Source organism: Otolemur garnettii, unplaced genomic scaffold (genome assembly GCF_000181295.1).
Source record: "Otolemur garnettii isolate 467f Iridium unplaced genomic scaffold, OtoGar3 scaffold00038, whole genome shotgun sequence".
NCBI lineage: Eukaryota > Metazoa > Chordata > Mammalia > Primates > Galagidae > Otolemur > Otolemur garnettii.
In genome coordinates this window covers 5,414,181-5,427,802 of record NW_003852433.1, presented here as the reverse complement: position 1 = coordinate 5,427,802, position 13,622 = coordinate 5,414,181, and the positions used below count along the sequence as shown (strand labels likewise).

The 13,622-nt window shown below is 47.1% G+C and overlaps 1 protein-coding gene across 1 annotated transcript in view; it reads right to left on the bottom strand.

Moving 5' to 3' along the window:
- Window positions 1-13,622, bottom strand: part of SEC14L2 (SEC14 like lipid binding 2) — a 22,959-nt gene that overhangs the window by 2,351 nt on the left and 6,986 nt on the right. The window contains exons 3-11 of the mRNA XM_003789873.3: window positions 12,725-12,768; window positions 11,969-12,028; window positions 11,580-11,768; window positions 9,283-9,378; window positions 9,116-9,176; window positions 8,671-8,754; window positions 5,380-5,486; window positions 5,159-5,298; window positions 4,882-5,051 (exon numbers count right to left, since the gene is read on the bottom strand). Coding sequence (XP_003789921.1) covers window positions 4,882-5,051; window positions 5,159-5,298; window positions 5,380-5,486; window positions 8,671-8,754; window positions 9,116-9,176; window positions 9,283-9,378; window positions 11,580-11,768; window positions 11,969-12,028; window positions 12,725-12,768 — 951 coding nt within the window. The remainder of the gene's footprint in view (window positions 1-4,881; window positions 5,052-5,158; window positions 5,299-5,379; window positions 5,487-8,670; window positions 8,755-9,115; window positions 9,177-9,282; window positions 9,379-11,579; window positions 11,769-11,968; window positions 12,029-12,724; window positions 12,769-13,622) is intronic.

Here is a 13,622-nt window from a genome sequence, read left to right as displayed (position 1 = left end):
CTCCCAAGTAGCTGGGACTACAGGCGCCCGCCACAATGCCCGGCCATTTTTTGGTTGCAGCCATCATTGTTGTTTGGCGGGCTCGGGCTGGGGATTCGAACCCGCCACCTTGGGTGTACGTGGCTGGCGCCTCAGCCGCTTGAGCCACAGGCGCCAAGCCGGCATCCCTGTTTTTAATAAAACTTGGAAACCTGGAATGTTCATCAAAAAAGAATTATTTAAATAATTTATATTGTGATCCATATGATGGAATACTTTTCTGATATAAAAAGAAAGATCAGCTCCATAGAAGTGGCTGGGGAAACTGTCCGCAATATATCCTGAGGCTTAAAAAGTTACAGAACAGTTTATCAGTAGTTCATAACATTTTATAAGTCTGTATGTTAAAAATCTTTTTTGGCTTTGGTCTACCTACACTCCAGGTTCTCTTTGGTAATCCCACTCAGATGCTTGTCCTAAAGGAAAGTTTTCAAATCCTATGATGAGTTTTATAAACTCAGAATTCCTTCAAACATACACTCAGTGACAAACTGAATTCCTGTGAAGATGTACATGTGTGTATATGCTCTTGTTTATTGAAACATGTTGATGGAAACAGGCTTCTAGAGGGTTGAAGAATATTTGGTGGGATAGTAGCCCAGATGTGTTAGCAGTGGTTCTCAACCTTCCTAATGCCACGATGTATTTTCATTGTTACAAAGGGGTCACAACCCACAAGTTGAGAACTGCTGCTCTAGAAAGAGAAAATAGACATGCCCTTGGTAGAGAAGGCCTCTAAGCCTTGGCAAAGGAACAGATTGCTTTTAACCTAATCCAGTTTCTTTGAGAAGTTGTTCCATTTCAGCCAAACACCTTTTCAAGAGAACTGAGTGTGACAACAAAACACTAGCTCTGCCCCTTCCCTTTGCTGGTGTTTCTCACTTTTCCCACCAAGAAAAAAACTGGATTTAATCCTAAGAATTAACTTTTCCTTGCCCTGCATAAAATGCATCACTTACACCAAGGGTAGACATACCACCAACTAACTCTTCCTTCATGGTGTGAAGTTTTTTCTCTGTACCAGAGTTCTTTCAGGACCAACTGTCCCTCTGGAAGGAGTAAAGCTTCCTGTCTGCCCTGGATGACAGAGCCTTAGCAACCAAGTTATCCATGTTGGAGAAATGGTCCTTTAAGTTCCCTGGTCCAAGTACCAGAACTGAGGTAGCTTTGCCTAGCAAAGCCTTAGAAACAAGGGATTGATCAGAGGCACAGGCCCAAGGGAAATGGAATCACTGCAACTCCAGAGTCTTCATGTTTCATTTTGACACTAATCATGTAGTTATAGAGCCTCCAGAGATCCTCCAAGGTAAGGCTCCTTAACTGTTGTTGGGTAACTGACCCCTTTGACATTCTGAAGAAAACCAACATAGACCTTCTGGGGTAGTGGTTCCCAATAGGAAAGGTACTATTCTGAAGGGGGGTGGTGTGGTGGAGTAGGTACAATCTTGCACGCTCATCTATGTATTGAAAAATATATTCTCTTGCCATATAAGCTTTTATTATATTGACTTTAAAATTACGTGGGCCAGTGGGTTATATTATCTATAACTATTTCAGAATAGTGGAGGGGATGCTAGACACTTTGTTATAAAAGGGGAATATTTGGTCTTTAGGATTTAGAACCACTGCTCCAGGGGACCTTAGATTAATATCTCCTAGTCTAGTCCACTCATTTCATTTAAGGAGAAGGGAAGCCGAATCTAGTTATTTAGAAACATTTGCTCACAACACTAAGAGATGCTCTGTAGTGGGTCTTTAAACAAACAAACAAAAAACACTAGGAGGGTCAGTGGCAAAGCTGGACTCAGAAACCAGGCCTGCTAGTGCCCCCTGGGCTCTGTCCACTGCAGCACAGCCTGGCCGAGCTGTGTAACTTTAACTTTTACACCATGTCATGCACTCTTTTTTTTTTTTTTTTTGGAGACGGAGTCTCACTGTGTCACCCTTGGTAGAGTGCCGTGGTGTCATAGCTCACAGCAACCTCAAACTCTTGGGCTTAAGTGATTCTCTTGCCTCAGCCTCCCAAGTGGCTAGACTACAGGCACCCGCCACAACAGCTGGCTATTTTTTGGTTGCAGTTATTGTTTAGGTGGTCTGGGGCAGGTTCAAACCCACCACCCTTGGTTGTGGTGGGCACCGTAACCACTGTGCTATGGGTGCTGAGCCACGTCATGCACTCTTGATAGACAAAGGCCAGGTCCTTTTTTTCTGAATCTTTTCATTCCTAGTTGAATATCTATACTAAATAGGCACTCAGAGAAAATTAAGTGAGAGAACAAAAGTTAAATCAATTCAAACTTTGCCTCTCCTCCCTGGTAGTTTAGTATACTTGGACAAAGCCCAGGGTAACCTGGGAGGGACAATGTATATTTGCCATTGAGGCTAGCACAGAGTTTTAATTTCTCCTCTGAGTGACTATTTTCTACTTCCAAGGGTCCTGGTTCTCCATTGCCATCCAGCAGGTGAGCTTGCAACCTAACACTGGGTTCTCACTGTGCTCAGGTCTAACCTGAGTCATGGCCCCACACAGCAGTTGAACCCACCTCATTAGTCTTTACAACTAGGAATAGGGATGGAGGCTGTGGCCTGACTGTTCCTCAGGGGAATGGACAAGAAGCATATCCCAGTCAACACCCTGCAAGCAGGTAAAGGTTCCTGTCAGGAGTGTATCCCAGGCTCGGTGCCCATAGCATAGTGGTTACAGCGCCAGCCACATACACTGAAGTTGGTGGGTTCAAACCCAGCCTGGGCCAGCTAAAACAACAATGACAACTGCAACAAAAAATATCTGGCTGTTGTGGTGGGTGCCTATAGTCCCAGCTCCTTGGGAGGCTGAGGGAAGAGAATTGCTTAAGCGCAAGAGTTTGAGGTTGCTATGAGCTGTGATACCACAGCACTCTACCTAGGGTGACAGCTTGAGACTCTGTCTCAAAGAAAAAAAAAAGGAAATTAAAGAAATTCAAGCTTGTACGTATGAAGTGCTTTATCTTCTGTGGTGGACATTGTCTGGGCTGGTGCTAAGCCTTGTTCTTGCTGAAGCACACAGTACATGCCTTCTCTCCCAGGACACTGCTGCTCACTCACAAGAATACTCCCACTCCCTGGGGAGCTATATTGCACTGCACGGCGTCTATGAGGAGGGGGCGGTAGAGGCTGAAAGTTGCCTCAGACACCAAGGAGAAGGCAGATCCTCAGGCTGGGTGATGGTGTGGACAAGTATAGAGGCTGAGGCAAGACACCTGTGGGGCCAGTTCAGATCTGGCTGTACTGCTGTAGACACGGGGCACAGGGCTTCTCCCATCTCTCTCTATTACCTCCTCCAGGCCTTGCCATAGTAGTAGTGACTACAATGTAGTGAGCGTTTGCTGTATGCCAAGCATTACACGAAGTGCCTCCTGATCACATTTAATCATCAGGGATTCCTGTAAGACCCCCATTGTGGCAATCAGGAAGCAAGTTTAAGGAGTATATGGCACTTGACCAAGGCCATGCTAGTCAGCCACCAAGTCCAACTCAAGGTTGATGATAAAGCTCTTGTTCTCATTGATTTTTCCATTGGCTCTAACAGATTGGAAAAAAGATTGGGTTGGGTGTGTGCATGTGTATGGTTTTTCTGCTTATAAATGTACACAGTCATTATAAAATATATTTGCAGAAATAGTGTAAAAATTAGAACCATCCATAAGCATCCTACCAGCCCAGAGAGACCCATTCGGAGTTAGCATAGATTCTTTTCTGTGTACATGCTTTTTCTAACCAAAGTTGAATGCTTACGATACATACTATGTATGTTTCATACTAACTTAACATGTATCTAAATGTATCAGACATGTCAATTTATTCTGTATAACAGGTACATGATACTGCACTGTTTAGAGGGACTATAATTTATTTAAGAAGACCTTATGGCCATTTGTTTTACTGCCAGTTTTCTGGGCTACTAGGAACATCCTTCTTCTAATATCTTTGTGCATTTGTGTAAATATTTCTGCGTAAATTTTCCAGAAATAGAATTGCTGAGCTGAAAGGAATTTTAATCAATATTGCCAAGTGAGCAAGACCAAAGTTCAACACTTCTTTTTTTTGAGATCACTCTGTCACCCTGGATAGAGTGTCATGGCATCATAGCTTACAGCAACCTCAAACTCTTGAGCTCAAGCAAATCCCTTGTCTCAGCCTCCCAAGTAGCTGGGACTACAGGCAACCACTACAATGCCCAGCTCGTTTTTCTGTTTTTAGTAGAGATGGTGTGTCACTTTTGTTCAGGGTGGTCTTGAACTACTGAACTCAGGAATCCACCAGCCTCAGCCTCCCAGAAAACTAGGATTACACCTGAGCTAAACCCCTTTTAAATGCCTGTTTACCATTCCAAGGACATGCCTGTATGTCCATTCCAAGGTCAACCTGAAGATAAGTGAGGCTCAGAGGGGACAAGGCTGGACTTCTCAGCATTCTGCTTACCCTGTGCTCTCCCAGCCAGTTGGCCTCTCTGATCGTTAGGAAGAGGCATCCCCAAGAAATGTCTGGCCAGTCACAAACCCAGTTAGACCTGGACCAGAAAGCAGACAAGCTGAACCCCTGTGATCACCTAGAACTGTGACTCACCTATACCTGGTAGTATCCGTTCTGAGTCCCACCCTGCTATTAACCAGTTGGGTCACCTTAAGCAAGTCCTATCACCTCTCCAGGCCTAGTTTTCTTCATGTATATAAGAAGTGTGTTGAACTAATGGAGTTCCATTCTGGCTGTAACTTTCTGAGAACCAAAAATCCATGGCAGAAGAGGAGCCTCACAGCAGAAAGCCGGATAGGGCTTCAGGACATCACCAAGACAGATACTTACAGATGCCAGGGTCACTGCAGGTGAGGGTCCCATCTTCAGGGACCAGGTGGGAGTTGTACCTCTGGTTGGGCAGCACCTCTGTCATCTCCCCTGCCCGCTGCCTCTCTCCCATCTTGGTCTTCAGGAAAATCCCAAAACCAATATCTGCCCCATCTGACATAAACTGCCACCTGCAAGGGACATCACCCATTTAGACATAATTCTGTCTGTGTGTACCCTCTCTGGGGTATTGGCATCAGGGCTTCTCCCACCCAGCCCACCTATGAAAGAGCCCTACCTGAGGACACAGCCAGGAAAGAGGATCTCATACTCCACTTGATGGGAGGAGCCACGGGAAATCTGTATGCTATGTTCATACTGTTGTTTTACCTGGTCTCGCACATAATACTTCTTAGGGATGTCACCCCCATAGTTGATCTAGGAGCAGAGCATGGAGTGAGCCGGAATGTCCTTTCAGCCACGCTTCCCTGTTCACCTCCAGCTCCTGCCGGCCCATACCTTGGACTTGCACTTGGGGTTTCCATCGGGGTCAGTCATGGTGCCCCCATACTCCACAGGCACCTGGTCAGGGCTAATGTGTTTCAGTACAACCTCCTTCCAGTTTGCTGACAGGAGAAGGAAGGAAGGAGAGAGATGTATGTGTCTGTCACAGCACCAGGTAAGACTTCACCCTACGTAACCCTAGTGGTCTACACTAAACAGGCAGAAAAAACCCATCCGCCACACCACCACCCCCTCTGCCCCAAATACCGGCAGTAGGAGCACAGGCTGCATGCATAGTACTGCAGGGGCTTGAGGAGTGGCCAGCACTCAGGATGACCCTGCCCCAGACCAGGAGTCAGGAGACCTGGGTTCCTGTCCTCATTGCGTCTGGCCAGCTGAGCAGCCTTAGGCACATCACTTCATTCTGAGCCTAGTTCCTCCTGTCCTGCAGGGTTACGGTGGGAGTGAAATGAACTAAGTACTTGAGAGGGCTTTGTAAACTGTAAAGCGAGGTACACACACGATAGTCTATGACCACTCCCAGGGAGGTGATAAAAACGTTGAGGTACAAACAGGAGGGGACTACGGAAGGTGGAAGGGCACAGCACGTGTGGTGGGCAGGAAGGCCCGAGTCAACATAACCCATCCTGGTTACAGGGAACTCCGCGAGTGAAGAACCGAGTGTGCTTCCCCGCACTTTCCCTACACCTACTTGCAACTCCATGAACAAATGTGCCACTGCAGAGTGACCCCTTAAATGAGTTCCCTTGGCTTTACCTCAGCCACCGTTTCACTCGTGCTCTGGTTATTTTCAGCTGGTTAGCTGCCAGTGATTTGGCCCATTATTACTTTTTTTTAAATGACCAAGCCCTTTCCTGACTAGGAGAGTTTGATTCTGGAACAGCCAATTCTGAGAACTGCTTCTCCACCAATCCAAACTTGTAAACAGACATTAGCCAAGTACAATGTTTTGATACTGGAAATCTTTCCATGCCTGCTACCTAGAGCACTGATAGGCAGTGGCTCCAAGTCTTGGGGTACAACCCAACGTCCTCTGTGCTGTGCTGGCTGGAAACCACACAGGCTGTCCAGGGTCTGCCAGCCCTCAGATTTGTAGGGACCAGAGACCAGGCCACTCCTGGGAACACAGTGTCTGTGGTCTTGGGGTAACCTAATCTGTACTGCTAAGCTCCAATGACCAGCCTAACGTGAATTTTTCCCCTCCTCTGTCGAAGATCCTGTACCTTCCCAGCCCAAGGCAGGTTTGGTTGAAAGAATTTTAAGTGTGGGTAGGAGAACAGACTGAACCTCCTACACTGCTCTGCTGCCAGGAAACCAAACCGCCTCATGCACTTGGTGGGTGGTAGCAGCAGAAAAACCAAAAACCATAAAAGCCTTTTGTGCAGATTTTATATTTCTTCCTCCATTTCAGCTGGAGAGTTGGGAGAAGGCCAAGGAGGATTCTTCCCATTTTACAGAGAGAGTAACTGAGGCAACAAGAAACAGAACCCTTTTTGCTGCCTGAGCTAGGACTAGAACCCAGAAGTCCTAGCTTTCCTCATGAATTCACTCCATTTCCCCAGTGTCACTGGCACACATTTGGAAAATCCCCATTTTTAACATGTCACCTAAAGGTGAACATTCAGAAACCTTCAGAATCCCTATTACCTAGGTCCATGTCAACTTCATAGGTGGAATCAAGCTTTCCATGAGCCTGTCCCAGTCCACACTTCCAGCCCCTTCTCCCACCACTTCATTTTACGCTGCAGCAAAACTGAACTCCTGCCTGTTCCTGGCTGGTTTGATTGCTGTGCATCCTCCTTGCTGGGTTTTGGGTCACACTTTTCCCTTGTGCCCTGATGTTCTCCCCCATTCCCCTGCACACCCAATCCCTGCTGACCTGCTTCTCTGCCAACCTCATTAATCACTTCTCAGTCTCCCTGATAGGCTCTTCTTTTTTCGCCTTCCCTTGAGCTTGGATATTCCCCAGGGCTCAGCCTCTGTTTTTCCATGGACAGTCTTATCTACTCTCAAGGTTTTGGCTGCTACCTTTATTTGATACCTCTAAAATCTCCAGACTGTAGTTGTCTTCTAGGCTTCAGATTCAAGTAATCCCAGCATCTGTATATATCACAGAGGCCTCAAACTCCAAACTTGTTCAAGCCTATTCTTCCAGTGTTTTCCCCAGTTGAACTAATGCATCATTATCTATTCAGTCATGCCAGCCATCAGAGAATCATTCTAGATTTCTCTTTCTCCCTTACTTCCTACATCCAGTCAATTGAGTTCTGCTGTTTTACTTTCTAAATCAATCTTAAATCCATCCTCTCCTTTCTCGCACTATTACCACTGCTCCAGCTTGCTACACCTCTTGCACGGACTATGGCAACAGCATGCAAACTGGTCTCTCTCCTTCATGATCTTGCCAGCATAATGTTTCAGCTTAAATTCTGATTGTGGTGCTCCCCTGCTGAAAACTCTTCTCTGGTTCCCAGTGGCCTGTACAGTCATGTCCCAGCTTCTCAACATGGTGCCCTGGATTCTCTATGCTGCAGCTCCTACTCCCCACTCTAGCCTCATCCCTTGCCACACCCTGCCTCACATTCCACAAGAATGCCTATGCCATGCCGTGTGACATCTGTTCAGTGCTGTAGCAGCTTCCCCCCTTGCTCCATCTGACTGCCTCTCTCATTCATTCATAGCACACAGCTTAGGTAGGTGTCACCTCCTGCTGAGCTCAGGTGGGGTGAGCACCTCTGCTCAATGCTCCCATGCTCTTTGTGGTTTCCACTGTTTACCATGTCATGCTGGTAAGACATCTGTTTGAAGAGGCCAAGAGATCTTCAGTGGACTCTATCATATTCACTTTTGTAGCCTTGGTACCTGGCACATACTAGGCGATTGCCAAATGATGCCACTCCACTTATCCCCAACTGCAAGCAGCCTCACTCCTGTGACCTCTGTGGTGCCTCTTCTAGTGTCTTTTCTAGCTAGTACCATAGCTTTCTCTCTCTGGAGCTTCTCTCTGTTATACTGTAAGCTCCTTAAGGGAAAGGACCAGAGTTTCAGTTTGTCTTTGAATCTACAATGATGAGCCAGTATTTGCTTCTAGAGTGTCTGAGAGAAAGAGTTCTTATGCAAACAGACAGGAAGGTCCAGCTCTGCCCCAGCTTGCTCCTGGGTCCCACTGCTACCAAATCTGTAGAGGGAACCTTCACCCTGCTGGCTATCGCAGCACCTCTAAAGCCAGACCTGCTTTGGGCCATAGACCGTACTATGGAGTAGAGAAGAGTCTGGACCACTCACCTCCCAGGACCATAATCTTCTTACGAGTGTCCTCACTCAGGAAGGGTTTGATGAGGTTATAGGCCACAGGAAATAGCTTGGGGGCTGGAACAAAGACCAGGTGATGAGAGGCTGGGCTGTGCCCAGGCTGCCCCGACAGTGTCCTCTACAGCTCTGCGACCCTATGTTGGGACACATGTTGCCTAGTGCAGTGGAGCCAGGGTGTGAGGTTTAGTGTGGGTACCTCCTTGAGGTCCAGCTTTCCCATCTGTACAGTGGGTATAATCCAAGGGTCTCTCCCTATCTCATCAGGGTGGAGGCCTTTGAATTGTAAAGTGGTCTACGTATGTCAGACTTCTGAACAAATCTTTAGACCCCTCCCTTGGCTCACTCACCTTAATCTGCCCCAATACTATATTTGGTCCCCTTTCCCAGCTGACTCTACCACAGGAAATTCCCAACTTACCTTTAACAACAAAAAGACGCTTCAGTGTTTCAGGGTAATTTTCCTCAAACATGCAGAGAAACTGTGGAAACAAAATCACTCTGAATCCAGACCTCTGTGCCAAGGAGAGAGGCCCTGCTTCCTCCAAGCTGGGATCTGGCCCCATAGCCCTCTTCCCTGCCCCTCACCTCTCCATAGGCTTCCACAGCAGGCTTCCAGAGATGCTTAAGGCCAAGCCCCTCACAGTCATAAATCATGGTGATGGTCTCTATCTTCTTCCCCAACTGCAGGGAACAAAGAACAGGAAGTCATGTTAAGCTGCCCCACTGCAGAAGTGCAGCACAGTTAGGGGCAAATGCTGATCATGCCATGAACCCATTAAGCAAACCAGAGCTGTTCGGGGCCGGACCCAAGGTTTCCCAAATCAAGATAATCACTCCAGACCAGAATTGAGGTCTAGGCAAGTCACTCTTCCTACCTAGATAGGCAGGACTCAGTGTTCTCATCCAGTGAATGACTGGGTGGATCTAGATTACATCTGAGGTCCCTTCCATTCTGCAGTTCGGTCTGGCAGTCCCCCTCTTCCTCTGACACACTGAGCACTCTGTGCAGCGACCAAGTAGCACCCATGTGACACCCGTGCAGCTGCAAATGTTCTTTCCAATCTGAGCCCTAAACAAGTACATCCATGTCTAATGCTTCCTATGTCCCCAGGTCTCTGCACACAGCAGGCTCTCAGGGAACACTTGTGGATGATATCCTTGGAATGCTCCCAGACTTCATCCCATTGTTTTAATGGATCTTTAGCACTGCTGGGAGGAAAGAAGAGAGGACCATGGCAGCAGCTCCACCCTGTCCTTCAATCTTTTTCTCACTAAGAGAATCAGCTGTACTTATCTTTTTTTTTTTTGAGACAGGGTCTTAGCTCTGTCACCCAGGCTAGAGTGCAGTGGTGTCACTGTAGCTCATAGCAGCCTCAAACCCCTGGGCTTGAACAATCCTCCTGACTCAGCCTCCTAAGTAGCTGGAAGTGTAGGTGCATGTAACTTTGCCAGCTAATTTTCTTCTATTTTTAGTAAAGACAAGGTCTCGCTCTTGCTCAGGTTAGTCTCTACCTTCTAGCGTCAAGTGATCCTGCAGCTTTGGCCTCCCGAAGTGCTAGGATCAGAGAAGCACAGACTCTGAGATCATTTATACCAGTGGGTCCCAAATACTTGCCCAAAGATGGATTGGTCCATGACAAAGATTTCAATGTTCCCCAGATAAACAAGAAAAATAACTAATAATGTAAGGAGTTATTTATAAAGCTAAATTTATTCCATTTCAAGAGTTGCCTTTGACCGGGCACAGTGGCTCACGCCTATAATCTTAACACTCTGGGGGACCAAGGCAGGTGGACTGCTTGAGGTCAGGAGTTTGAGACCAGCCTGAGCAAGAGTGAGATTCCATCTCTACCTAGAATAGAAAAAATTAGCTGGGTGTGGTGGAGGGCAACTATAGTTCCAGCTACTCAGGAGGCTGAGGCAAGGAGGATAGCTTGAACCCAAGAGTTCGAGGTTGCTGTGAGCTACGATAATGCCACGGCACTCTAGTTGGGGTGACAGTGAGACTCTGTCTAAAAAATTAAAACAAAGGGGCAGCACCTGTGGCTCAAAGGAGTAGGGCACCAGCCCCATAAGCCTGAGGTGGTAGGTTCAAACCCAGCCCTGGCCAAAAACTGCAAAAAACAAACAAGCAAACAAAATAATAATAAAACAAAAGACTGGGCGCAGTGACTCACACCTGTAATCCCAGCACTTGCGAGGCCAAGATGGGTGGATTGCCTGAACTCACAAGTTCAAGACCAGCATGAGCCAGAGTGAGACCTCATCTCTAAAAAATAGCCAGGTGTGGCTCGGCGCCTGTGGTTCAATCAGCTAAGGCGCCAGCCACATACACCTAAGGTGGCGGGTTCAAATCCCCAGCCCGGGCCTGCCAAACAACAATGAAGGCTGCAACCAAAAAAAAAAAAAAATGGCCAGGCATTATGGCGGGCACCTGTAGTCCCAGCTACTTGGGAGGCTGAGGCAAAAGAATTGCTTAAGCCCAAGAGTTTGAGGTTGCTGTGAGCTGTGATTACATGGCACTCTACCAAGGACAACAAAATGAGACTCTGTCTCAAAGTAAATAAATAAATAAAAAATAAAACAAAAAAAGGGGGAAAAAAAGAATTGCTTTTTATTCTGAGATTACATCATTCCTACATTTTTTTGTGTTAATTTTGGCAACGGTAGATGGTAAATTCTTTTTAATTTCTTGCTTGGCAAAATAAAAATATGACAGCATTATCTCAGTCTCTAAAACTTGGAAATTTCACTGGGCTATGAAATCCAGAAGGTTAGGCCTCAGCCCTGAAGCTGTGCTTCAATTCCTGTGTGACATCGCTGCTTCTGCTTTCTTGCCTCGGCCACAGCCAACTCATTTTCAGCAGGAGTAAGCCACTCACCTTTGCAGTCTGGCGGGCACACTCCTGCAAAAGCACCTCACAGTCCCGCATCTTGGTCCTGAGCAAGTCCTGTTTGGTAGCTGAGAACAGCAAACCCTTGGCATCCAAAGGTCCAATGATATCATACCAGACTGGGCAGCCATCAAGGTCATAGCCACACATGCCCCCTGACAGATACTGTTGGATCACCTGAGCAAAGACACAGAGCAGTCAGTGTCTCCCTCCAAATCCCTCCCATGCACGCCAATGGATACCCATTCTGGAAACCATCAGGGCTCACTTGGCATTGTCACACCTCTCCTCTGGAGATCCCATCCAGCAGGCCCAGGACACAGGTCATGCAGCTTACAGGCATAGCATAGGGATGGGGCAGGATAACTTGTCCTTACCTCTGGAGGATTCCAGCTAATGATGTTGTCAATATCCTTTTGCTTTCGGAACTCCACATGCTGCAAAAACACAATCAGGAATTTTCAAAAGTGGGGGCAGGGGAGGTTAATATGTTAATCTAGCAATAAGTGACAGCGAGATCAAACCACCAGACCACAGGTGCTCACTAGAAGGCAACAGGCAGGAAAACAATGGCTCTGCCTATTTCCGAGGTCTCAACAGAACAGATTACCGTTCTTGGCTGGCCCAGGACTATGAAAGCCTACATTTCCAGGGAAGGGAATGCACTTTGTCCTAGAGAGACAGGGCAATAGTTGTCAGCTAATAATCAGATATGTCACACAAGGCAAAGGCTGTGATCAGAGAGGGTAGGGGTGGGCAAAAGCAGTCCAAGCAAGGTGTGATTCTTTTTCTGAGACCAAGTCTCGCTCTGTCACCTTAGATAGAGTGCCATGGCATCATAGCTCACAGCAACCTCACTCTTGGGCTCGAGGGATCCTCTTGCTTCAGCCTCCTGAGTAGGTGGGGCTATAGGTGCCCACCACAACATCCTGGTAGTTTTTCTATTTTTAATAGAGATGAGATCTCATTCTTGCTCAGGCTGATCTTGAACTCCTAAGCTCAGTTAATCTACCTGCCTCGGCCTCCCAGAGTGCTGGGATTACAGGCATGAGCCACTATGCCCAGCCCCAAAGTGGGACTCTAATGGGGAGAAACTGAGGCAACAGCAGGATTTGAAGCCAGATGGATCTCACCTTCCGGAGCATGGCCTCTGATTTATGCAGGTCGAAGCTTCTTGCTGTAACAGGGAAACGTGGTCAGGATTAGGCCAGCAGACTGGGGGTCCAAGGATGGGGAGATTTACCTATTCTCATGATGGGGCCAATTCCTCCCAGTCTCCCCCACTGCTCTCAAATCATCCTATCTGCAGAAGCTGATGGGAGAACCTTCATGAGAGCTTCTAGAGCACCACAGGCCCAAGGTTCAGAGTAGATAAAGGCAGCATATTGTAAGTTCAGGGCCAGAAGTTTTACTCCAGTGGATGCAATCAGGTGAAAGGCCTTATCTCCTCTCAGCAAAAGAGAACCCTGACCCCTCCCTTATCGTTTGGCTTCTCCCTCTTACATGGAGAAAGTTTATCTCATCCACAGTCTAACATCCAGTCCTTAGAACTTGACCCACAGTTCAAAGATAAACATAGCTCCCCCTGTAATCTGGGGTGGAGCTGGTGGAAATCCCAGTGGAATAGAGGGGCTGATGAGCCTCTAGCCAACTCTGTCATACCCTCGAAGGACCTACACATCTCCTAAAGGGACACAAAGGGCCCTTCTCCCAGGGCTCCTGAAAAGTGGCATAATCAAAGTCCACATGGGCCAACTTTTTATTTTATGCATGAACTCCAACAAGTTGTCCTGCTTAAGGGTAAACACAAAAACCTCACTGTCCCCCAAGACGACCTGCTCCCAGGTACTCAGAGCTTACCTAGCTGCCATTTAGTCAATTCTTTTTATTTTATTTATTTATTTATTTTTTGAGACAGACTCTTGCTTTGTCACCCTCAGTAGAGTGCCCTGGCGTCATACCTCATAGCAACCTCAAACTTTTGGGGCTCAAGCGATTCTCTTGCCTTAGCCTCCTAAGTAGCTGGGACTA